The sequence below is a fragment of the Sphaeramia orbicularis genome, chromosome 14 (genome assembly GCF_902148855.1).
Source record: "Sphaeramia orbicularis chromosome 14, fSphaOr1.1, whole genome shotgun sequence".
Taxonomy (NCBI): Eukaryota; Metazoa; Chordata; class Actinopteri; order Kurtiformes; family Apogonidae; genus Sphaeramia; species Sphaeramia orbicularis.
Window position 1 is genome coordinate 55,465,329 of NC_043970.1, and position 23,647 is coordinate 55,488,975.

Below are 23,647 nucleotides of genomic sequence, written 5' to 3' on the forward strand. Positions count from 1 at the left end.
TGGGAGGGTGAGCTGGACAGGTGAAGATGACCTGAGACTGCGGGTGGGAATGTTTATGTTGAGGAGGTTCCTGAGGTACTGAGGGTCCAGGTGGTTTATGGCCTTGAAGGTAAGAAGTAGCATTTTATACATGATGCGAGATTTAACAGGAAGCCAGAGGAGCTGTTGCAGGACAGGTGTTCTGTGACTCATGGATGGGGTTCTGGTGATGATACGTGCGGCAGAGTTTTGAACCAGTTGCAGTTTATGAACAGATTTGTCCGGTAAACCAAATAAAAGGGAGTTACAGTAATCTAGGCGGGATGTGACCAGGCTATGGAGCAGAACTGCAGTATTGTTGGGGGAGAGGGATGGACGGAGACGGGAGATATTGCGTAGGTGGAAATAGGCTAAACGGGTAATGTTATTAATATGAGATTGGAATGAGAGTGTGTTATCAAGGATGACACCCAGACTCTGAACCTGGGGGGAGGGAGAAACTGGGGAATTGTCAATATGAATGGAAAAGTTGTTTATTACCTCCGCCAAGGAGGTTCTGTTTTTGCCAGGGTTTGTTTGTCCGTTAGTGTGCAACATAACTCAAAAAGTTATGGACAGATTTGGATGAAATTTTCAGGGTTTGTTGGAAATGGGATAAGGAAGAAATGATTAAATTTTGGTGGTGATCGGGGGTGGGGGGGCCCACGGGGAGGGCCACTGATCAGCCTTGGCGGAGGTCTGCGCTCTCCAAGTGCTTCTAGTTTTAGATAGGGTGGATTTAGTGCCAATGAGAAGAATTTCTGTTTTGTTACTGTTAAGTTTGAGGAAGTTGATGGAGAACCAGGCTCTGATTTCCTGTAGACAGTCAGAGAGGTGAGTGGGTGGAAGGGTGGAACTGGGTTTGGTGGACAGGTAGAGCTGGGTGTCATCCGCATAACAATGGAAATGAATATTGTACTTATGAAATATTTGACCAAGAGGGATGAGATAGATGATAAATAAAAGGGGCCCAAGAACAGAGCCTTGGGGAACACCAGAGGAGAGGGGGGATGGGTGGGATGTGAATGTTTTTAATTAAATGAATTGAGTCCGGCCAGAGAGGTAAGAGATGAACCAGTTGAGAGGTGTGTCTGAAATGCCAATGGAGGCTAGTCTGTGGATGAGAATGGAGTGGGAGATGGTGTCAAATGCTGCTGTTAAATCAAGAACAATGAGTATTGTAAGGAGTCCAGAGTCAGCAGCCATAAGGAGGTCATTTGTGATCTTTAATAGAGCCGTTTCGGTGCTGTGTAGTGGGTGAAAACCAGATTGAAATTGTTCATAAAGGTTATTGTCGGAGAGGTGGGCATGGACCTGAAATGCAACTGTTTTTTCAAGAACTTTCGATAGAAAAGGTAGATTGGAGATAGGACGAAGGTTATTGAAGTTGTTTGGGTCTGCACCAGGTTTTTTGAGTATGGGGGTGACTGAAGCTGATTTGAGAGATGAAGGGACAAGACCAGAGGTGAGAGAGGAATGAACAAAGGCAGTTATAAGAGGGGTGAGGGAGTTTATGGAGGCTTTGACCAGACCAGTTGGCAGGGGGTCGAGTTGGCAGGTGGATGACTTGGCTTTCCTGATGAGGTCCGATATGTCGGAAACAGAGGGAAGTTTGAAGCGAGACAGTGTAGAGAGAGGAGTTTGGACAGGTGGGAGGGAGGGGGAGGGAGGGGGGTGGTGTGTGTGCTGTGGGCTAACTGTTGGTGAATATTGTCAATTTTTGTATTAAAGAAGTCCATGATCTCATTGCAGTAGTCGACTGAGTAGAAGTGAGGAGGAAGAGAGTCAGGGGGGTGTAGTGTTCTGTTAACCAAAGTGAAGAGAGCCTGTGTGTTCCCACGACTTGAAGTGATTTGGTTGGCAAAGTAAAGAGATTTGGCAGTAGAGATCATGTCCTTGTAGTGGAGGATATGGTTATAAAACATGTCTTGATGTACAGTGAGGCCAGATTTCCTATAGAGGTGTTCGAGTTGACATCCTTTAGCCTTCAGATGATGGAGTTTGGGTGTAAACCAGGGTGCGGAGTGGGTGAAGGTGACAGTCCGTGTTTTCTGAGGAGCCAGGGAATCCAGAAGATTATGAAGTCCAGTGTTATAGTGGGAAAGCAGTTCATCAGGAGTAGATGTGTAGTTGATGGGGGGGAAATTAGCAATACCATTATTCAGAGCAGTTAAGTCAATGTCCTTAATATTACGAAATGATATGGTGCGAGACAGTTTACATTTAAATAGTGCAATGCTGATGTTAAATGAAATAAGCTTATGATCAGAGATGGGCAGATCTATGGCAGAACAGTTAAAAGGGTAGATAAACAAACACAAAAATAAACAAACAGACCAGTCAGCTGTGAGTAAACAGGAGATGAAACAAACGCACTGATGTCCTGGACGTCCCCCGTCCTTAGACCGTCCTTCTGGACAAAGAAAACCTCCAAAACCCAGTAGAGGAACCGGAGGGAGAAGCACAGTGAAGGACAGATCCACTGTGGACGGACAGACTGGACATAGACCAGAACTGATGGACGTCCAACTGAGGATGGAGGTCCAGTCTGAGAAGACACAGCAGGGTTGGGGGCACATGAGGAGGTCCATCCAGACAGGTGAGGGTGGGGCAGGAGGTCAGAGGTCACAGGTCAGGTGGCTCATCTCAGGTCCCGTCATCATTGGGCTGTAAGTGGACACATCTGAAACAGTGGCCCCTCCCCCAGAGGGGAGTGGTTAAAGGGTCCCCAGGTGAACAGTGCTGATCAGACTCAGTAGCCCCTCCCCCAGAGGGGCGTGGCTAAAGGGACACCAGGTGAACAGTGCTGATCAGACTCAGTCAAACTAAACATTTCCTCTACGTGGAACTGGCTCGACTCCACTCTGGTACCAGATTCTATTCCTGGAGACTGTTTCCATTACAGGATACTATCAACTTTACAGTACTTGGTCGTCATAGCGACACAGTGTGTAACTTCTGTCGTCTGCTCAAAGAGTTGCTGATAAACTCGCTTGTTGCATGTTGTCTCGTCAAGCTCATGCTGAATCTTTTAATCGTCCACCGACGACAGAAATGTCTGAACCTCCTGGACCCACCACGGTGTGGTTCTGAACCTCCTGGACCCACCACGGTGTGGTTCTGAACCTCCTGGACCCACCACGGTGTGATTTTGTGGGCGTTCATCATGGATGAAGCTACCGACAGATTTACTGTCAACTTCCAAATCTGTTTTTTGAAAATGGCGGGCCGCACATTGATGATGCAGAGACGACTCTAGCCAATCAGTGGTCTGCAGTGTTTACGTCATATTTTAGTATCTCTTCACCCATTTTGGATCCTCGGTGGAGCAGATACCCAAAAACTAGTACCAGGATTCCAGATTCTTTTACGTAATGGAAACGTAAAAAGGCTGCGTTGAGTTGAGCCAGTACCACATGGTGGAAACACAGCAGAAGGTTTTACATTTAACTAAAGAGGGCAATTGTTTTTAATCCATGAACAAAATCTTTAGCTGAAGTCAGATGTTGTCTTTGGCTCCGTGTGTTTACTGAGCCAACGAGGAGAGCACGAGCAGAAGAGTGACTAGCAACAATGCTAACAGGTCAACAATGCTAACAGGTCAACAACGCTAACCAGTCAACAATGCTAACAGGTAACAGTGCTAACAGGTTAACAGTGCACTCACCTGCATGTGACGTCAGTGGAAGCATGATCATGATGGGTCCATGGTCTGGGATAAGAAGGTGAGCAGGAGATACACAAACACACAAACCCCAGCATATACACAAACACAAACGCACTCACGGTTCAAAGTCCGGTTTATTTGTCCTGGTGCAAACCTCCCATTATTCCCAGTTCAGACATGAGTGACAGCGCATCCCAGTAAAATACTAATGTTCAACAGAAGAGAAAGAGAAACATGTCATTTACTACAACAAAAGAAATATCAACCCCAAAATATCAACCCCAAAATATCAACCCCAAAATATCAACCCCAACAAAAGCACAAAGTGAATTTCAGAGTCCGAGCTGTGAAACAGACCATAAACTCAGAGGAACATGGAGGTGAATGATAGCGTTACAGACAAACAAACCGTCTGAATGTTATTAAAAACATGGGTTCAATCATGTCCCTGCACTGCCCACACTCACAACTACACAACTGCACAACTACACAACTGCACAACTACACAGCAACCACAGCCCAGTGACCACAAACCCATCACAAGCACTGACACACAAGAAATATAAGAAAGCACCTGAAAGTGTGTGTGTGTGTGTGTGTGTGTGTGGGGGGGGGGGGGGGGGGGGGGGTGTAAATAACAAATACCACATTAGCCCTGATTTTCTGGTGAAACAAGATGTTCTAAGCACTCCTGTGGAATTTTTTTGAAATTTTTGTCCACACACACACACACACAGAAAATTACTTTTTTAACTCTGTAAATCTGCTCTTTCAGCTCCTCCACTCTTTTGTCCAGTTCAGTGTCTAAATCTGTTCATAATGGGACAGTTCATGATCCTGTCAGTGCCAGACTGTGTGGACACAGTACTGTGGACTAAGGACAGTCTGATGTCAAAGGTCATGGTGGAGGTCAAAGGTCACCAAAATGACTAGTTTTGTCAAAAATTCATCCCATTCTGACATGTGATCAAATGTGTCTCAGTTGTGTTCCTCTGGTTGCCTGGTGCGAAGGCTGAATGTGGTTTGATTGACAGCTGTTTTCAGATCTGCTCCTTCACTGACACAGTTCAGTTTACTACCGTCACACATTCTGCTGTGAAATCACAGAAACCGAATGAACTGTTCATTTACTGACCTGAAAGAAAACACACTCATTGGACTTCCTTGTTTCATTTTAACATAATTTCAATGTTTTCTTGTTTCAGTTCCATAATTTAATCATTTCTTGTTCAAGTTTAATATTTTGTCGCCTACTTGGTATGATCACTGACCATTTTCCTAAAAAGGAACAGAGGGCCGAATTTATGTTTAAATAACTTGACAATTTACTGATGTAAGCTGACAATGAGCTTCCCCTGTCTGAAGGATGAGCGGCCGCCACTGGAAGGGTCCCACCCCCATGGACTGGTGTTGGAATGGAACCCAGGACCTTCTGTCTGTGAGGCACCAGTGCTATCCACTGCACCACTGTGTCCCCCACAACAAGACATACATGTAAATGTCAAAGTCATGTGAAACTATCATTTATTCTTTTTGACATGTCTGTATGGAGAATACATGAGTAAACAGTTGTGTTGAATGTGTCTGATTGAATGGCAGTTGTTTGTGGTCAGTAGATGTGTTCTGAGGAGAGAACCTGAGCCCAACGTTTGGAAGAACCCACATGAACAGCTTCATTCCATCAAATATGAATTTGGACCATTTGGGTGACCTTTGACCTAGAATTTGACCTTGACCTTTGACCTTTTGTAGTGCAAAGTACTCTGAAGACATGACCTGTCTCACAGAAACACTGAAGGGCCCAGCATGAGCAGATTACTACATGGTACTTTGTCAAAAGTGCAGAAGGTTTGAAAGTTGACAAAAACCCCACGTTTTCAGGGTTGGAAAAGTAATTTTCGGGGGTGGGGGGGTTTGGGCTTAATTTGAAATTGTTTCCTATTTTTGTTTTCCCAAGACATGGGAGTATTAGAAAATCTGGACTAAGGTTGAATCTGAAAATTTTCCTGAAATACACCCCCCCCCCCCCCCCCCCCCCGCCTTAAAGCACCTTAAAGCTGAAATGTGCTGAACTGATCAGACAACAGAGTCCAAAAATCAATAAAAACACAATTAGATCAGGTTCCATTCAGACGGTTCCACAGACATGTACTGATCGATAAAGCTCAGAAAAGGCTCAGTGTGTCAGAATAATAAGAATTATACCAATAATAATAATAATAACAATAATAATAATAGTATTAATAATAATCATTCTAATCTGATTCCACAGTCCTTGTGGGTCTGAATCCACATCTGATACTGAACTGTTTCAGAGAAAATACTGAAGTGGACAGAGCTGATGCACAGACCTGTGACCCCGCCCCCCAGCCCCAGCCCCACCCCCACCATCAGCAAACACTGGGATGAGGGTGAAAGAGTACCGGCCACCCCCACCGCCCCAGTCACCAGACCCAGACCTCCCACCCAGAGCCAGACCAGCATGAATCCAAAAACCAAGGACAACCCCTAGGACCAAATGCCTCCCCCCACCCCCCCATCAACCCTCCCACAAACACCATGGTGGGCCTTGGTGGGGTCCTGATTGGGGTCCTGGTGGGGTCCTGGCTGGGGTCCTGGTTGGGGTCCTGATTAGGGTCCTGGCTGGGGTCCTGGTTAGGGTCCTGGCTGGGGTCCTGGTTGGGGTCCTGGTTGGGGTCCTGGTTGGGGTCCTGGTGGATCCTGTTGGGGTCCTGGTTGGGGTCCTGGCTGGGGTCCTGGTTGGGGTCCTGGCTGGGGTCCTGGTTAGGGTCCTGGTTGGGGTCCTGGCGGATCCTGTTGGGGTCCTGGTTAGGGTCCTCAGTGTCTGTAGTGGTTTTCTCAGATGTGTGTGATATGTCACTTAGATTTACATTCTCTAAACATAAACAACTGACGTCCAGGTGAGTCTGGACCGGACCCCCATAACACAGTCTGGACCTTCAGGACTCACAGCAGTAACCATGGAAATGCTCAAAGGACTGTTTATGTCACCATGGCAACACAATGGTCCTGGTTTCTGGGTCCAGTCCCGGTCTCTGGGTCCGGTCTGTGTCTCTAGGTCTGGTCTGTGTTTCTGGGTCTGGTCCTGGTCTCTGGGTCCAGTCCTCCTTGTCCTAACAGACCTGGGTATGGCTTGTGCTCATATATGGCTCCGTTTCCCTTTTGTCGCTGATCCTCTGGGTCAGTGAAGGCCTCACATTAGTAAACAGGGACTGGTCTACTGGGGTCTGGACATGGACTAACAGTGGGACTGGTCTACTGGGGTCTGGACCTGGACTAACCGTGGGACTGGTCTACTGGGGTCTGGACCTGAACTAACAGTGGGACTGGTCTACTGGGGTCTGGACCTGGACTAACAGTGGGACTGGTCTACTGGGGTCTGGACCTGGACTAACAGTGGGACTGGTCTACTGGGGTCTGGACCTGGACTAACCGTGGGACTGGTCTACTGGGGTATGGACCTGGACTAACAGTGGGACTGGTCTACTGGGGTCTGGACCTGGACTAACAGTGGGACTGGTCTACTGGGGTCTGGACCTGGACTAACAGTGGGACTGGTCTACTGGGGTCTGGACCTGGACTAACAGTGGGACTGGTCTACTGGGGTCTGGACCTGGACTCTCAGTAGGACTGGACTGTGGGCAGTCTTTTGGTCGGAGGTGGGGTTAGCTCTGCTTCGGCGCCATCGTCGGCTTTGGCTGGGACTTGGACGCTGTCGCAGAGGCAGAGGAAGAGGAGGAGGAGGAGGAGGAGGAGGAGGAGCTCCAGCGGGTCTCCACCCCCGTACTGGTCATCTTCAACTTGCGTCGTTTGGCCAGGGGGGCGTTGTCCACACTTTTCAGGAAGAAGCCTTCTCTTTTCCCACGGTTGAAGGCCTGTGGAGGACGAGAACGCTGTCAGAGGAGGACATGGACGGACCCGGGTCTGAGCGGGTCCGGACCTGTCCAAACCTGTCCAGGCAGGCTTACCTTTAGAGCCCGACCGATTAATTGGCCGGCAGATTAATCAGGCTGATTATATCTTATCACCGATTAATCAACATCGGCCAATATGTAGCTGATTTATGAACTTTTTTGCTGCGGAGATTCTGTTGCTCGCTGCTCCTGTGTGTGTGTGTGTGTGTGTGTGTGTGTGTGTGTGCGCACTGCCCGGAGAGTTAGAGGAACAGTAAAGCCTGTTAGTTTCACTTTCACTTCTGGTCGGATAATCATGCTATCACCAAGGTTATTATCGTTAACGAAAACTAACGAAATGACGAAAACTAGAATTGTAAAAACATTTTCGTTAACTGAAATAAATAGAAACTATAATTAAAAGAAAAAAACGACAACTAACTCAAACTGTATTGTGTGTTTACAAAACTAACTAAAACGCATAAAAATTATGGATAAAATTCCCTTTGTTTTTGTCTTTGTCAACATTGGATTGATATGAAAGCTATTTATTTCGCTCTAGCAATTTTAGCTAGCAGCACCATACAACACTTTTTGCTCCGTCACTTGTGTTCACTGTGGTTTCCAGTCGTCTTCTGGTCCCCACTCTACCTGGAAACATGGAGACTAAAGCAGCAGAGTCCTGTCTGGGACTGATTTGAATACGACGACAGAGAAGAAGAGAAAAGAGACCACTGAACTAAAACTAAAGTAAAACTAAACTACAACTAAGCATTTAGAAAAAAATGAAAACTAATAAAAACTATCAAACCTGCTCTAAAAACTCATTAAAATGAACTGAATTAGAGAAAAAACAGTCAAAACTAAATAAAACTAAATTATAAGGAATAATCCAAAACTATTCGAACCTTAGGCTATCACCCCCACACACACACAATCACGGACCGATACCCCCCCCTGTTCTGACAAGGATGGACCACTAATGCCCCCCGCTCCATCCGTGCCCCCCCACCCCCCCGTCCAAAAATCACTGACTGCTACTCCCTGTTCCAACAAGGATGGACCGCTAATCCCCCCCCCTGTCTTATGAACTATTCACCCCCCACACACACCCATGTCCGTGTACTTCCTGTCTCCCTCACAGTTTCATTCTGCAGACAGGCCTGGGTGTTAATAGTGTAGGGGACACTGGGGACAGTTGGAACACAGGTCAGTTGTAACTCTTGCCGTTGCTCCAATCACAAACAATTTAGGACTGACCTAATTCACTCTGCACATGCTCAGTTTAGTCCTTAGTCCACATGGGAAGTTGTAGTGCCGTGAGGCAGACACATCCACATTTGTGAATGAAAACATAATTTTGTGATCAGTCATATTTTTTACTCTAATTATTTTTGTGATTGCATAGTTTGTTTTGTAGTTTAACTCATTCAATCAGGGCTGTCAAACTCATTTTAGTTCAGTTCCACATTCAGCCCAGTTTGATCTGCAGTGGGCCGGACCAGTAAAATAATAACAGTGAAAAAAGTAAAATTCTATTCTGATCAGGTTTACATCTAAAAAGTTTCCTTAAAAATCTGAATAACATGAACAACTTGAACTGTCAGAAGAAAAACAAGTGCAATTTTAACAATATTCTGCCTCAGTTTATCATTTACACATGTGCATTACAATCACACAAAACATTTAACACTTTCAGTGCCATGGGCCGATTAAATCGGCTTTACGAATACAACCTTTAAAGTGCCACGGGCCGATCAGATCGGCTTTGGAGAACACGCCATATTTGTGTACAAACAAACCATCCACCCCCATTTCTTTCTCACATTTCGATGACGTTCTTTCTGTGTCCCCCTTTTGAGACCAAGCAGACGGGAATTTGAGGTCACGCGACCGAATAATATTTTTATATCTTTTTAATGTTTCTTATTCTCCGGTGTTTCATCAGAGGGAGCCCTCCATGCCGGGGGGCGGCTGTGGACTCCGGGGGCTGTGGCGCCTTCTCTCACTCCTTTCTGGTGGGTGGGGGTCCCAGTTGGCCCTCTCCCACTAGTTGGGATGCGGGGCTGTGTTGCCGGTGCCTGGTCGCCGGGGTCGGCGGCTGCCTCCTGGTGCGGACGGCTCCCTGAGACAGCGCCTCCTAAATTGATGTTTTACTTTTACTTGTACATTTTTGTTCTGGTCTACCCGTGCTCAGTCAGTCTTGTGTGTGAGCTTGTGGGTTTGCATGTATATGTGTGTGTGTGTGTGTGTGTGTGTGTGTGCGCGGGTGAGTGGGTGGGGGGCGGTACTGATTTTTAAACTGATATGTAAAGCACTTTGTGCTACAGTTTTTAATGTATGAAAAGTGCTATATAAATAAAGATTATTATTATTATTATTATTATTATTATTATTATTATTATTATGAATTATGCAAATTACGATCAATAATGAATCGGCTGCGTCCGGTGCGTTTTGAATCTAATTAGCAATCGGTCGGATGTTACCGAGCGGTTCCCTGCAGGATTCTTCAAATATTATAAAAACGACGCGAAATACTGAAAAACGGCCAAATTCTGTGGCACTTTTAAGGCTTATTAACCCCTTAACTGTCTGGCACTTAAAGAGTTAATAACAGGCAGAATATTGGTCAAATTGCATTTACTTTTCTTCAGACATTTCCGTTTGTTCATATTTGTTCGGGTTATTCACATTTTTCATAAAAGTATAGTTTGGTAATGGAAACATTTTCATGTAATTTTACTTTTTTACACCAAAAAACACAAAGAGAAAATGTGGGGTTGTCATTATTTATAGGTTATTCTGATAATATTTTACTGGTTCTGACCCACTTCAAATCTAACTGGACTGTATGTGTGTGTATGTGGAACCTGAAATAAAATGATTTTGACACCACTGATTGTTAATATCTTCAGTGTAATTTTTGCATTTCACAAATTCATCCTGCGGGCCAGATTGGACCCTTTGGTGGACCGGATTTGGCCCCCAGGCCACATGTTTGACACCTGTGCATTAAAGGGAGGTGTTGCTTATATTTTAAAGAATGATTTACCAAACAATTTTTATGTCACTACTTACAAAATACAGACTAGGGCTGTGCAATTAATCGAAATTCAATTACGATTTCGATTATTATACTCAGCGATTACAAAAATTATGTAATCGAGAAAAAACGATTATTAATTTTGAGTTGTTTTAATTCACGTGCACGCAAGCTACCATGAGCTGCTCAGCCCCACCCCCCTCTAAGCTACAGCTGCCAGCTAGCCGGCAGGTCCACCCAAAGAAGAAAGTTGTACCTAGCAGTCTTGACAAATAGCAGGAGAATCACAGCAGAAGCACTTAGTAAACAAAAAAGGCAAGTCCAACTCAACTGCATGGAATCACTTTGGCTTTGATGAAGAAGACGAAGAGCAAAAACACATCACGTGCAAACAGTGTTTCGTAGTTGTTTCCACACCTACCGGTAACACAACAAACCTTTTGAACCATCTAAAGTTGAACCACCGCCACCTTTACGATAATCTGATGAAAAACCAAAACACAAAACCCTAACCCTAACGTGATGGCTGATGTATACAGAAGGCCTTAACTGAAACCTCACGGCACACCACTGAATATATATATAATTTACCATGTTTCATACTACATTGAACATACATGAATTTATAATTTGCACTTTGTGAGGTTTTTTTTTTTTTATTGCTACAGTTCTATGGCAAGTCTATAGCAGTTTAATTACAGTGCACTATTTGTTTACAAAAGGAAACATACTTGAATTTACAGTACACTTATTGCATTCAAAGATTTTTTTTGTTTCGTACAAAAGTGAAAATACTTTGCTTTAGTGCAGGGCTGTCAAACTCATTTTGGTTCAGTTCCATATTTAGCCCAATTTAATATCCAACGGGCCAGACCAGTAAAATAATGACTTAATAACCTATAAATAATGACAAATCCAAGTTTTTCTTTTTGTTTTAGTACAAAAAAAACCCTAATTAAATTATGAAAATATTTACATTTTACAAAAAAGATGTGAATAATCTGAAAAAACAGAGATTTAATTTGAAAAATTCGTGCAATTTTAACAATATTCTGCCTGGACTTATTATTTCTACATGTACATTTACACACAGTGTTCCATAAACATTTGGTAACAGGCAGAATATTGTTCAAATTTTGGAGTTTGGAACGAAAATTTGAACAATTTCTACAATATTCCATCTGTTATTCTGAACACAACTGCAGATCACAGTGGATCCATAAATGCACCAAACATTTAGGAACAGGCAGAATATTGTTCAAATTGCACATTTAAGGTTGTTCATCTTTGTTTTTATTTATATATTTATTTGCATTTTATTGTGAAAGAATAGTTTTGTAAATTTAAATATTTTCACAGTGTAATGTGATTTTTTTCACTTTCACTAATTTTTTACTAAGAAGATTTGTGGTTGTCATTATTTATGGTTTATTGTGTTGTTCTTTTGACTGTAGATCACATTGGTCTGTATGTGGAACCTGAACCAAAATGATTTGGACAACCTGGACTCATTCATTCATTCATTTTCTGAACCCGCTTTATCCTCATCAACCTGGACTGTTCAGGTTCATTTATGCACTTTGATCTCGCGGGCTGGAATGGAACCTTTAGTGGGCCAGATTTGGCCCCTGGAACGCATGTGTGACACCTGTGTTTTAGTGTTTAAAAGCTTTATTTATGTTTGAAAGAGTATATTTTACATTATTTTGCAAGAAAAAAAATAAACAACTTTAAGATTAACAAATAATCGTTTTTAATAATCGTGATTTCAATTATTGCTAAAATAATCGTGATCATTGTTTTTTTCTGTGATTGAGCAGCCCTAAAATAGACATCTTTTTCCAAAGTCTGCTCTCCCCAGCATAAAAACTTCCACATCTACAACCTGTGGTTCCACAGGTCACACACTAGTCTGATATCAGACTATTATACAGAGGTTTAAAGTTGGGTCAATTATAATTGTGAGCTAAACAAAGATTTATCCACCTGTCCACAATTATCTAATATAAGATTATTATATCCTGTGTAGATCAGTGTTCATATTACATATATCGACCAATATATCGGTTATTGGCTTTTTTTTGCCCCCAAAATCGGTACCAGCCCTGAAAATCCCATATGGGTGGGGCTCTACTTACCTTATATGTGGCGTTGACGTAGGTGCGGACGGTGGTCCCACTGGACTCCAACACGTCCGGAGTGCACAGAGGGGTGGTGGACATGGAGGCTCCGCCCACCAGCCACCGGTTCTCCTTCAGGTCCGACAGTTTGAGACGACGTTCAGGATCCACAGTCAGAAGACCTGGGATGGACAGGAAGAGGACAGGTCAAAGGTCAAAGGTCAACGCAGACACAAACACACACACAAAACAGGCACACACACACAAAACAGACACACACACATACACACACACACACACACACAACACACACAAAACACACAAAACAGACACACACACACAAAACAGACACACACAAACACACAAACCAGACACACACAAACCAGACACACACAAATACACACACACACAAAACAGACACACACAAATACACACAAACACAAACCAGACACACACACACGCACAAACACACAAACCAGACACACACACAAATGATGATGGTTTCTCAGTAACTGACACATATGTACTCCTGTGTGTAGTGTGTGTACTCCTGTGTGTACTGCGTGTACTCCTGCGTGTACTGTTTGTACTCCTGTGTGTACTGTGTGTACTCCTGTGTGTACTGTGTGTACTCCTGCATGTACTGTGTGTACTCCTGCGTGTACTGTGTGTACTCCTGCATGTACTGTTTCTACTCCTGCGTGTACTGTGTGTACTCCTGCATGTACTGTTTGTACTCCTGCGTGTACTGTGTGTACTCCTGCATGTACTGTTTGTACTCCTGTGTGTAATGTGTGTGTACTCCTGCATGTACTGTGTGTGTACTCCTGTGTGTACTCCTGTGTGTACTGGTCTGTACATTTACACATACATACACAGACTACACAGTCAGTCTTTCCTGGATGCTGATTGGACAGATCACATACCTTTGACCAGCTCCTTGGCGTCTTCGGACACACCCTTCCATGCTTCTCCATCCAATGAGAAGTCTCCTTCTTTAATCTTCTGCATGATGTCGGCGGCGTATGATGATGTCATCCCTCGCTGGTCGCTCTGAAAGGGGACCTGCCCCGACAGCATGGTGTACTGAAACAGACAGATGCCGGTTAGTCCTCAAGCCCATTGGTCTGTTTGATGACACACCTTGATTGACAGTTACCAGGATGACGCCCAGACTCCAGAGGTCGCAGGCTTTGTCGTATCCGGCGCTCTCGAACAGTTCGGGTGCAGCGTACTGCAGCGTGAAGCAGGGCGTCTGCAGGGGGGCGGAGCCGGCCGGACACAATCGGGCAAACCCGAAGTCTATGACCTTCAGCACCGAGTCGTCCGAGTCGTCGGCAAAGAGAACGTTCTGGAAGGACAAGGAACACGGCATCAGTGTCCAGCAGCGGTCAGTCCGTTCAGACCGCCACCCACACCCCAGCGGTCAGTCCGTTCAGACCGCCACCCACGCCCCAGCGGTCAGTCCGTTCAGACCGCCACCCACACCCCAGCGGTCAGTCCGTTCAGACCGCCACCCACGCCCCAGCGGTCAGTCCGTTCAGACCGCCACCCACACCCCAGCGGTCAGTCTGTTCAGACCGCCACCCACACTCCAGCGGTCAGTCCGTTCAGACCGCCACCCACACCCCAGCGGTCAGTCTGTTCAGACCGCCACCCACACTCCAGCGGTCAGTCCGTTCAGACCGCCACCCACACCCTGGAAGACTTACACCATTAAAACTTCACTCTGCTTCAGTGTTTTGCTTCTTTGTACCAGAACAGACCGTTAAAGCTTCAGAACAAACCATTAAAGTTTCACTCTGCTTCAGTGTTTTGCTTCTTTGTACCAGAACAGACCGTTAAAGCTTCAGAACAGACCATTAAAGTTTCACTCTGCTTCAGTGTTTTGCTTCTTTGTACCAGAACAGACCGTTAAAGCTTCAGAACAGACCATTAAAGTTTCACTCTGCTTCAGTGTTCTGCTTTTTTGTACCAGAACAGACCGTTAAAGCTTCAGAACAGACCATTAAAGTTTCACTCTGCTTCAGTGTTTTGCTTCTTTGTACCAGAACAGACCGTTGAAGCTTCAGAACAGACCATTAAAGTTTCACTCTGCTTCAGTGTTCTGCTTCTTTGTATCAGAACAGACCATTAAAGCTTCACTCTGCTTCAGTGTTTTGCTTCTTTGTACCAGAACAGACCGTTAAAGCTTCAGAACAGACTATTAAAGCTTTATTCTGCTTCAGTGTTTTGCTTCTTTGTACCAGAACAGACCATTAAAGCTTTACTCTGCTTCAGTGTTTTGCTTCTTTGTACCAGAACAGACCATTAAAGCTTTACTCTGCTTCAGTGTTTTGCTTCTTTGTACCAGAACAGACCATTAAAGCTTCACTCTGCTTCTGTTACCCATAAATCTGTGGGACCTCAGCCAGGTCACGTGCACAGCTTCTGCTTCTGCTTCCAACTTCCCTGGTAAAGTTTCACTTTTAATCATGTAAACTATCATGTCTAATAACAGACGTACGGCTATCAGGGTGCATCCCTTACCCATGGGGCTGCTGTGCTGGCTGGTCACCACGGCGACAGTCTAAGCCCCTCTTACCTCCGGTTTGAGGTCTCGGTGCACGACTCCGGCCTCGTGCATGAAGCTGACGGCCGACACCAGACTCTGTAACAGCTGACTGGCCTCGGCTTCACCAAACAGCTTCTTCTTCTTGATCCTTTCCAGCAGCTCCCCGCCCTGCAGCAGCTCCATGACCAGGTAGGTGTGGTACTGGAAGGAAGAGCGGGACAGGGTTAGGAGGGTCAGGGTACATGTTCAGGGTACGGGTACATGTTCGGGGTACGGTCCAGGTAGGTGTGGTACTGGAAGGAAGAGTGGGACAGGGTTAGGAGGGTCAGGGTACATGTTCAGGGTACGGGTACATGTTCGGGGTACGGTCCAGGTAGGTGTGGTACTGGAAGGAAGAGTGGGACAGGGTTAGTATGGTCAGGGTACATGTTCAGGGTACCTTCCATATATGGGTACATGTTCAGGGTATGGTCCATATACGGGTACCTGTGGGTCTAGAATGGTGCTCTGTACCTGATCCGTGTAGACCTCATGCAGTTTGACGATGTTGGGGTGGGATTCACACTGTCTCAGAGCAGCGACCTCCCTCTGGGTGTTGACCTCCATCCTATCAGAGTAAAAGCAGTAAAGTGTTACCTAGACAGCCAACACAAACACTAAGGGACGCTGTCTCTGCATTCGTACACGGAAACACTGACACATCAATGAGACAATCATTCAATGATCCAAGAGTTCGAAAAGTCCAACAGCTCAGACTGGGACAGTAGGACTACAGCAAGTCCCACAATACATGACAACAATGAACCACCACCACCAACAACAACCATATCTGGTGTTGGTCCAGTGGACTGAGTTAGAGACGTTACTCTACTGGTGTTGGTCCAGTAGACATGACTCTACCGGTGTTGGGTTAGTGTTGACTTCACTCTACTGGTGTTGGGTTAATGTTGACTTCACTCTACTGGTGTTGGGTTAGTGTTGACTTCACTCTACTGGTGTTGGGTTAGTGTTGACTTCACTCTACTGGTGTTGGGTTAGTGTTGACTTGACTCACCTGCGGCTGACTATCTTCACAGCGTAGTCCAACCCACTCTGCTTGTGTCTGCACCTCCTGCACACAGAGAAACTGCCCTCACCCAACGGCGCCCCCTGGAGGCACAACTCATAGTTCTGAAAAAACTGGGACTCCTGAAAAACACAGTGGACCAACATTAGTACATGGATGGAAGGTTCTAGAACAGGTCTTAACCCCAGGAACAAACACTGGGACTAGGATTCAGATTAGAAACATTATTATTATGATAATGATTATTATGATTATTAATATTATTATTTTGATAAGTATTATTATTGTAGACAGACAGACATGATTCTGTCTGTGGGCAGCAGGTTGTCAGTGTGAACAGTCCACACCACGCTAACAGTGGCTGTGGTTTGGACCGGACCGGACTGTCCACAGTCCTACCTGTAACATGGCGCTCCGCTGCACTGAGTCTGAACCGGGTCGATCAGCACCGACCTGGGATTCTACGAAGGCTCCCATCACCGCGTTCTTATTGAAGAGGATGGACGGAGCGACGAAGGAGTAGCCCTAGAACCACAGAGCAACAGAGGGGTTCTGTTAAACCAGGTCTGGAACAGGTTCAAGTGGGCCTGGTCCATGTTAAACCAGGCATGGTCGGTGTTAAAGCGGACCTCATTCTACTGAACATATGAAGGCGGACCTGGAACAGGCGGTCTGTGCTGGGGGGGGTACTGGCGGGGGAGTAGACCGGGTCCATCCCTGTGAACTCCTCTGCGAAGTTCCCTACGTCCAGTTCACTCTTCAGCTCCGGTTTGAAGGGACTAGGTAACTTCTTTTGTGCCAGATCGGCCCAGTTCAGCCCCTGTTTGGAGAAGAAGAACCGGTCCATAGATCACTGGGTGGAGTCCTGTGTGATTCAGGAATGGGTGGGGGTGTGAGTGGGGGTGTGGGTGTGGGTGGGACTCTGCAGGACCTTAAAGAAGGGGTGTCCTTTGATGTCTTGTGCCCCCCCTGGTCCGTGGCCCAGCCTCTTATGGGGGTCTTTGACCAGCAGTCTCCTCAGCAGGTCCTGAGCTGTGGGTCCAATCATGGAGGGGAAGGGGGGGTCACAGCGCAGAATACGCCTGAGGGAGGGGGCAGTGGTTAGTGCGGTGTCAGAGGCCTTCTGGAGGTCCTAACCCTAGGCTTGTAAAGGCCTGAACATGAGCCACTCACTTGGACACCTCACTCTGGGAGTTCCTCTCCCCCTCCAGGGTGAAAGGAGACGCTCCGGTCAGCAGCTCAAACATCAGGATGCCCAGACTCCACCAATCTACACACTGACACACACACACATACAGTCAAGGACACGCCTGGGTTAACCTGAACCCTAACCCTGGGCCCTCATTGAAGCACAGATGCCAGCGTGAAGCTGGTTCTGTTTTCAAAACCAGTTCTGAGAACCGGAAACGGAACCGGTTCTGTTTTTGGAACCAGAACTCAGAACCAAGCTGTGCTCCGACTTCCAAGCCTAACCCTGACCCTAACCCTAACCTGTCCCAGTGACGGCTGTGGACTCGGTGGTCTGTGTGGGTCTTTCCTACCTGGACTCGGTGGTCTCTGTGGACCCTGTGGTCTGTGGTGGTCTTTCCTACCTTGCCATGGCCTGTTTTCCCTCTGATGATCTCCGGTGCCATGTACTCGATGGTCCCACAGAAGGAGTAGGTCCTGTCCTTCTGTCCCACACAAACACAACAGTCATCAGCACAAACACACTCTAACAGATTCACTACAGATGTAGTTAAAGTGGTAGACACAGGAGTCCAAGCCTTTATTTACCTCTTCTTCCAAAAACTCTTTACTGAGGCCGAAGTCAGTCAACACCACATGTCCTTCACTATCCAGAAGGATGTTTTCCAACTTGATGTCTCTGTAGACGATCCCTAGCTGAAATACAAACACAGTTCATGTGTGGATTCCAATCTGAAAGTGGGTGGAGTCCAGTCAGTCCTGTGTTCAGCCCAGGAAGCGTTCACACGTCAACAGAGAATGGACAGTCCTTTGATTTAGATAGACTGGTTTGTCATTTACATGTTCATATTTTGTTACATACAAACTAGGGATGTAAACAATTAATCGACTAACGATTAATTGTCAATAAGAATTTGTTCAATTAAATTGTTAATTGTTGGTTAATTGCCCTTGTCCACCTGTCCACACCTGTCTGAAGGCTGTCGGTTTGTCCGCACTGCGACACTGCAGCTGGGATAGCCGGTCATTGAACCGGATCATGGCGTTGATGAGTTAGAATGTGTGTATGGACATGGTGGACCAAACACAGACTGACCGTCTGTTTGTGGGAGCGGTGCACCCCCGAATAAATACACACAGTCGGGATTGGATCAGAGCGTTTTTCCTGGAGGTTGGTCTAGTCCACAGTCAGTGAGACAGAAGTTGAATATGTCCTCCAGGCTCCTGATCCAGGACACAGGTATGTAATATATTTGCGAAGTTTCAGGAGGAAAAGATAAATGAGTGAAAAGTTTCACTTCTGCGAGGGCACGGACTGCACTGTACCCCTATAGTAATAGAAGCAGGACGGAAAGTGACGCACGCATGCGCACGGTTACCAAACAACATGCACGCATCCCCTGGCCGTACTGTACGCGTGCGAGTACCCCCCCCCGCGAAACACACGCGTGTGCACCCCCCCCATTACAGACCACCACACCAACAGATGAGTTCCACAGGAAACACTGACTGTATCCAATAGATCAATGACTCAACCATTAAGGAATACGACATGGTTTTATCATCAAGTGTATAAACTATATTTAGCTTTTATTCTTATAGACCATATTGAAAGAGAAATTCAGGTACTCAGAAAAAGTGCCGCTTATCAATTAATCGTTAATCAGTCGATAAGGGCAACCAACTAATGATTAATGAATTAATCGATAATTTGCATCCCTAATATAAACCCTAAAGAGGACGACAAAGTTGGATGAACTGGTGTTTTGCGGAGAAACGGGACCTGGACTGAAACCAACACTAACCGTAACCCTAATCTTAACCCCTAACCCTGACCCTAAAATTTAATGGGGTTAGGGATAGTGGTTATGGTTAGTGAGGTTATGGTCAGTGGGGTTATGGTCAGTGGGGTTAGGGGGGTTAGGGTTAGTGGGGTTATGGTCAGTGGGGTTAGGGGGGTTATGGTTAGTAGGGTTATGGTCAGTGGGGTTAGGGTTAGTGGGGTTAGGGTTAGTGGGGTTATGGTTAGTAGGTTTATGGTCAGTGGGGTTAGGGTTAGTGGGGTTAGGTTTAGGGTTAGTAGGGTTATGGTCAGTGGGGTTAGGGTTAGTGGGGTTAGGGTCAGTGGGGTTAGGTTTAGGGTTAGTAGGGTTATGGTCAGTGGGGTTATGGCCAGTGGGGTTATGGTCAGTGGGGTTAGGGTTAGTGGGGTCATGGTTAGTAGGGTTATGGTCAGTGGGGTTATGGTCAGTGGGGTTAGGGTTAGGGTTAGTGGGGTCAGGGTTAGGGTTAGTGGGGTCATGGTTAGTAGGGTTATGGTCAGTGGGGTTATGGCCTGTGGGGTGTGGTCAGTGGGGTTAGGGTTAGTGGGGTTATGGTCAGTGGGGTTATGGCCTGTGGGGTGTGGTCAGTGGGGTTAGGGTTAGTGGGGTTATGGTCAGTGGGGTTATGGTCAGGGTTAGTGGGGTTAGGGTTCGGGCAGTGCTCACCTTGTGCAGATGCTCCAGTGCCAGGATTATTTCCCCGATGTAAATGCGAACCGCCTCCTCTGGAAAGTGGTCACGCTGATAAAGATGAGTGAACATCTCACCTCCACTGACATAGTCTGTACACACACACACGCAAAGAAGACAGGATGAACACACACACAGTAAGTGTGGTGGACTTTATGAAGCAGACAGTAAACATGTGTCCAGTGAGTAAAGACGTGTGTGTGCGTGTGTGTGCGTGGGTGAGTGGGGGTTAGACGTACCCAGGATCAGGTGTAGTTTGCTGTGGGTCTGGAAGGCGTAGTGCAGCGTCACCAGGAAAGGCGACTGTCGGATGTGCTCCAGAACCTGCCGCTCAGTGCGGGTGTGTTCGGTGGTCTTGGCCTTCTGGACGATAGCCGCCTTCTTCAGCACCTGCAGCAGATACACAGGACTGTCCGTCAGTCTGCAGACTGAAACTCACTAACGGACACGCTCAAGTCAAGCCCAGAGCCGTGGCTCCGCCCTCTGGGTCAACCCACCGCTGTTTCTTACCTTCATGGCATAAAGCTGACCGGCATCATGACCGCTGTTCTTCCGCACCAGGAACACTTTTCCATAAGCTGCACAAAGAAAGACAGGTTAGACCAGGTCTAAATACACTAACCCTAACCCTGCTGGAGCCTAACCCAAACCCTGGTCGTCAGGGCCTGTTCCTGTGTGTGTTCATAGATACCAGTGTTTCAGATGTGTGTGTCCTCGGTCCTCGGGGTTAGGGTTAGGTTTAGGCTCTTACCTCCGGTCCCCAACACTTTGAGCAGTTCAAAGTTCTCCATGCCCACCCGCTCCGTGTGTCCTGTGAGGTTGGCTGGGTGTGAAAGAGCACAAATAAACCGCTGTTAATCTCTCATCTTTGGTTTTGCAAACAGGCCACATTCAGAACAGAACATGTAGAACCCGAACCCTTAGATGAAAATATGGGTCATAATCCTGATGTCATACATGTGGTCTGTACTGGGTCACATTAGACCAGCTGATGATGCCTTCACGTACCGTTGGTGATCTGATGCTTGACGGTGCAGGGTTTTTCATTGCTTTGTGAATCCGAGTCATCGCTGTATTCAGACGCGTCCCCAGACATAACTTCAACACCAGTCAAGTACGCAGCCGATCTGAAAGTGTGTGAGCAGCCCTGTGCTGGTCCGTGAACGCCCCACAGGTCCGTGTGTGGTCAGTGCAGCTGCTTCATAAGGAACTGGAGCAGGACTATGGGGCAGATGGGACAGATGTGTTCTCCACACAACACTCTGATCCCCGGTCCTTTGACATCCTGTTCTTTGGCATTATTTACTTCCTGCGAGTGGTCCAAGTCAAACACAACACAGACATGTTCACGGACTCGTTTCCACCCGTGGAAACGACAAAGAATGACAAAAACAAACTCTGTGCCTGTTCGTTGAAGTTTAAATGGCTAACATTAGCATTAGCTGCTCATCAGTAACCTCAATCATTCTTCCATTTCGACTCCTGTGTCTGACAAATGACGATGTTTCCGTTTGTTTCACACATTAACGCAGTGGTAGTTAGTACTAGTTAGCCGAACACTGCTACTGGGTTAGCACTAGCGCTACAGTAACAGCCGTGCTGTCTAGCTAATCGCTGCAGTAGTAGGAAAGGTACACCAGCAGCTAGCTTGGCTGCTTGTCGTCAAACTTTGAACGTTAGCTTCGGCTAATGTTTAGTTGGGCTTGTTCACTGACTTTCTGTCCAGAAATCAGACCGTGGTGAACAAACAGCTCAGGCCGTTTGCGTCTCCTCCTCGTCTACGCGGGAACACACTCATTACTCGGCCGTCACATAAATATTTACATCCGTGAGTGTTGTCAGCTGATGGCTAGCGGAGGGCTAACGGCTAACACCAGGATGCGCGAGCTACACAACCTGGGCGACGTCAATCACGTGACCGTTCCTGGGCGGAGCTACGGCTTAAATGAGCAGAGAAAGTAAAAAAGAAACAAAAACAGGTCAATGTTCTTCCAAGAGACTGAATGGAATTTATTAAATTTAAACACTTCCTGAAATGACCAAGGTTGGGTTAGGAGGAATTTACACTGGACACACTGGGGTCATCGGTCAGCTTTAAGGTGGAACTGAAGGAAATGAGTCAGATTTAAGGTGGAACTGAATTCAATGAGTCAGCTTTAAGGTGGAACTTAAGTACAAGCATCAGCTTTAAGGTAGAACTGAATTCAAAGAGTCAGCTTTAAGGTGGAACTTAAGTACAAGCGTCAGCTTTAAGGTAGAACTGAATTCAAAGAGTCAGCTTTAAGGTGGAACTGAAGTACAAGCGTCAGCTTTAAGGTAGAACTGAATTCAAAGAGTCAGCTTTAAGGTGGAACTTAAGTACAAGCGTCAGCTTTAAGGTAAAACTGAAGGAAAAGTGTCAGCTTTAAGGTGGAACTGAAGTACAAGCATCAGCTTTAAGGTAGAACTGAAGGAAAAGAGTCAGCTTTAAAGTGGAAATGAAGTACAAGAGTCAGCTTTAAGGTGGAACCGAATTCAAAGTGTCCCGTCTACAGGTTTAAGGTGGAACCGAATTCAAAGTGTCCCGTCTACAGGTTTAAGGTGGAACTGAATTCAAAGTGTCCTGCCTACAGGTTTAAGGTGGAACTGAATTCAAAGTGTCTTGTGTCCAGGTCCTGAACAGGTTGGTGTTGGAGCTGACCCTTAGACTGTTGAACACATATATGGTCTGTATTGTTTTAGTGGAAAAAAGGTAAAATTACATGAAAATGTTTACATTTACAAATGATCCTTTAACAATATGAACAAGCTGAAATGTTTGCAGTGCAGTTTTTCCAATATTCAGTCTGTTCTTAAATGTTTGTGTTTGTAGAGCCACTGTGGTCAGTACGTTATAAGGAACATGTACAAATGAGAAGCCCACGGAAAATACTGGAGAAAAAATAAGGCAGTTATGTATAAAGACATTTCAGGTTGTTTGTAATTCACATTTTTAACGAAACTTTGCAGACGCAAACATTTTCAGTGTAATCTGACTTTTCATTCTAATTCTCTTCCTGGTCTGGGTTAGGGTTTTTGGGGTTATCTGTTTGACACCAGGTGAGCTCCATGTTTCTCACTTTATAAACTTCATGACTCCAGAAACATTCATGATGACACACTCAGACCCCAGGGCACCATGGGTAATGGAACATTCCAGATGTAGGCGTCGTCCTCTGAGGGATCTGAAGGACAGGACACAAACTGGATCCACATCCAGGGTCAGGTCTACCATGGTCAGGTCTACCACCGCTGCAGATCCAGGGTCAGGTCTACCAGGGTCAGGTCTACCACCGCTGCAGATCCAGGGTGTGGTCTAACCCGTTCCCTTTAGAACCCTCTACGTGGACGTACCCTTTAGAACCCTCTACGTGGACGTACCCTTTAGAACCCTCTACGTGGACGTACCCTTTAGAACCCTCTACGTGGACGTACCCTTTAGAACCCTCATGCACCGCAGTCACTCACCCAAACAGACACACTCATCCAGGTTTAACAGTCATTGTGGAACCCACTGAATACACTGTAAGAAAAGTCAAACCG

General features: G+C 46.1%; 1 protein-coding gene across 3 annotated transcripts; it reads right to left on the reverse strand.

The window, feature by feature from the left end:
- Positions 1 to 3,800: 3,800 nt before the first annotated feature.
- On the reverse strand, positions 3,801 to 22,011 carry rps6ka4 (ribosomal protein S6 kinase, polypeptide 4). Of its 3 annotated transcripts, none has more exons than XM_030154011.1 (20): positions 21,802 to 22,011; positions 21,095 to 21,395; positions 20,838 to 20,909; positions 20,597 to 20,664; positions 20,326 to 20,476; positions 20,063 to 20,178; positions 18,162 to 18,269; positions 17,978 to 18,058; positions 17,559 to 17,662; positions 17,317 to 17,467; positions 17,044 to 17,205; positions 16,785 to 16,910; positions 16,374 to 16,507; positions 15,833 to 15,926; positions 15,350 to 15,520; positions 13,925 to 14,116; positions 13,692 to 13,851; positions 12,784 to 12,947; positions 5,736 to 7,581; positions 3,801 to 4,259 (listed from the first exon to the last, which is right to left on the reverse strand). In XM_030154011.1, exons 2-19 carry the CDS (start codon positions 21,180 to 21,182, stop codon positions 7,372 to 7,374), a joined length of 2,352 nt encoding a protein of 783 aa, XP_030009871.1. In that variant the 5' UTR covers positions 21,183 to 21,395; positions 21,802 to 22,011; the 3' UTR covers positions 3,801 to 4,259; positions 5,736 to 7,371. The 3 variants fall into 3 exon arrangements, with proteins under 3 accessions (XP_030009871.1, XP_030009870.1, XP_030009869.1); XM_030154010.1 differs by having other exon boundaries at positions 5,736 to 7,281; positions 7,320 to 7,581; positions 21,095 to 22,011; XM_030154009.1 differs by having other exon boundaries at positions 21,095 to 22,011.
- Positions 22,012 to 23,647: the final 1,636 nt, after the last annotated feature.

What these genes read in the sequence shown, in the direction of transcription:
- rps6ka4 (XM_030154011.1), bottom strand. Translation starts at nt 21,182, where the DNA reads ATGTCTGGGGACGCGTCTGAATACAGCGATGACTCGGATTCACAAAGC. An exon ending in CAAACTACACCTGATCCTGG is followed by an intron (nt 20,179 to 20,325) that starts GTACGTCTAACC and finishes GTGTGTGTACAG; the next exon opens with ACTATGTCAGTGGAGGTGAG. An exon ending in ACGTCAACGCCACATATAAG is followed by an intron (nt 7,582 to 12,783) that starts GTAAGTAGAGCC and finishes CGTCCTCCACAG; the next exon opens with GCCTTCAACCGTGGGAAAAG.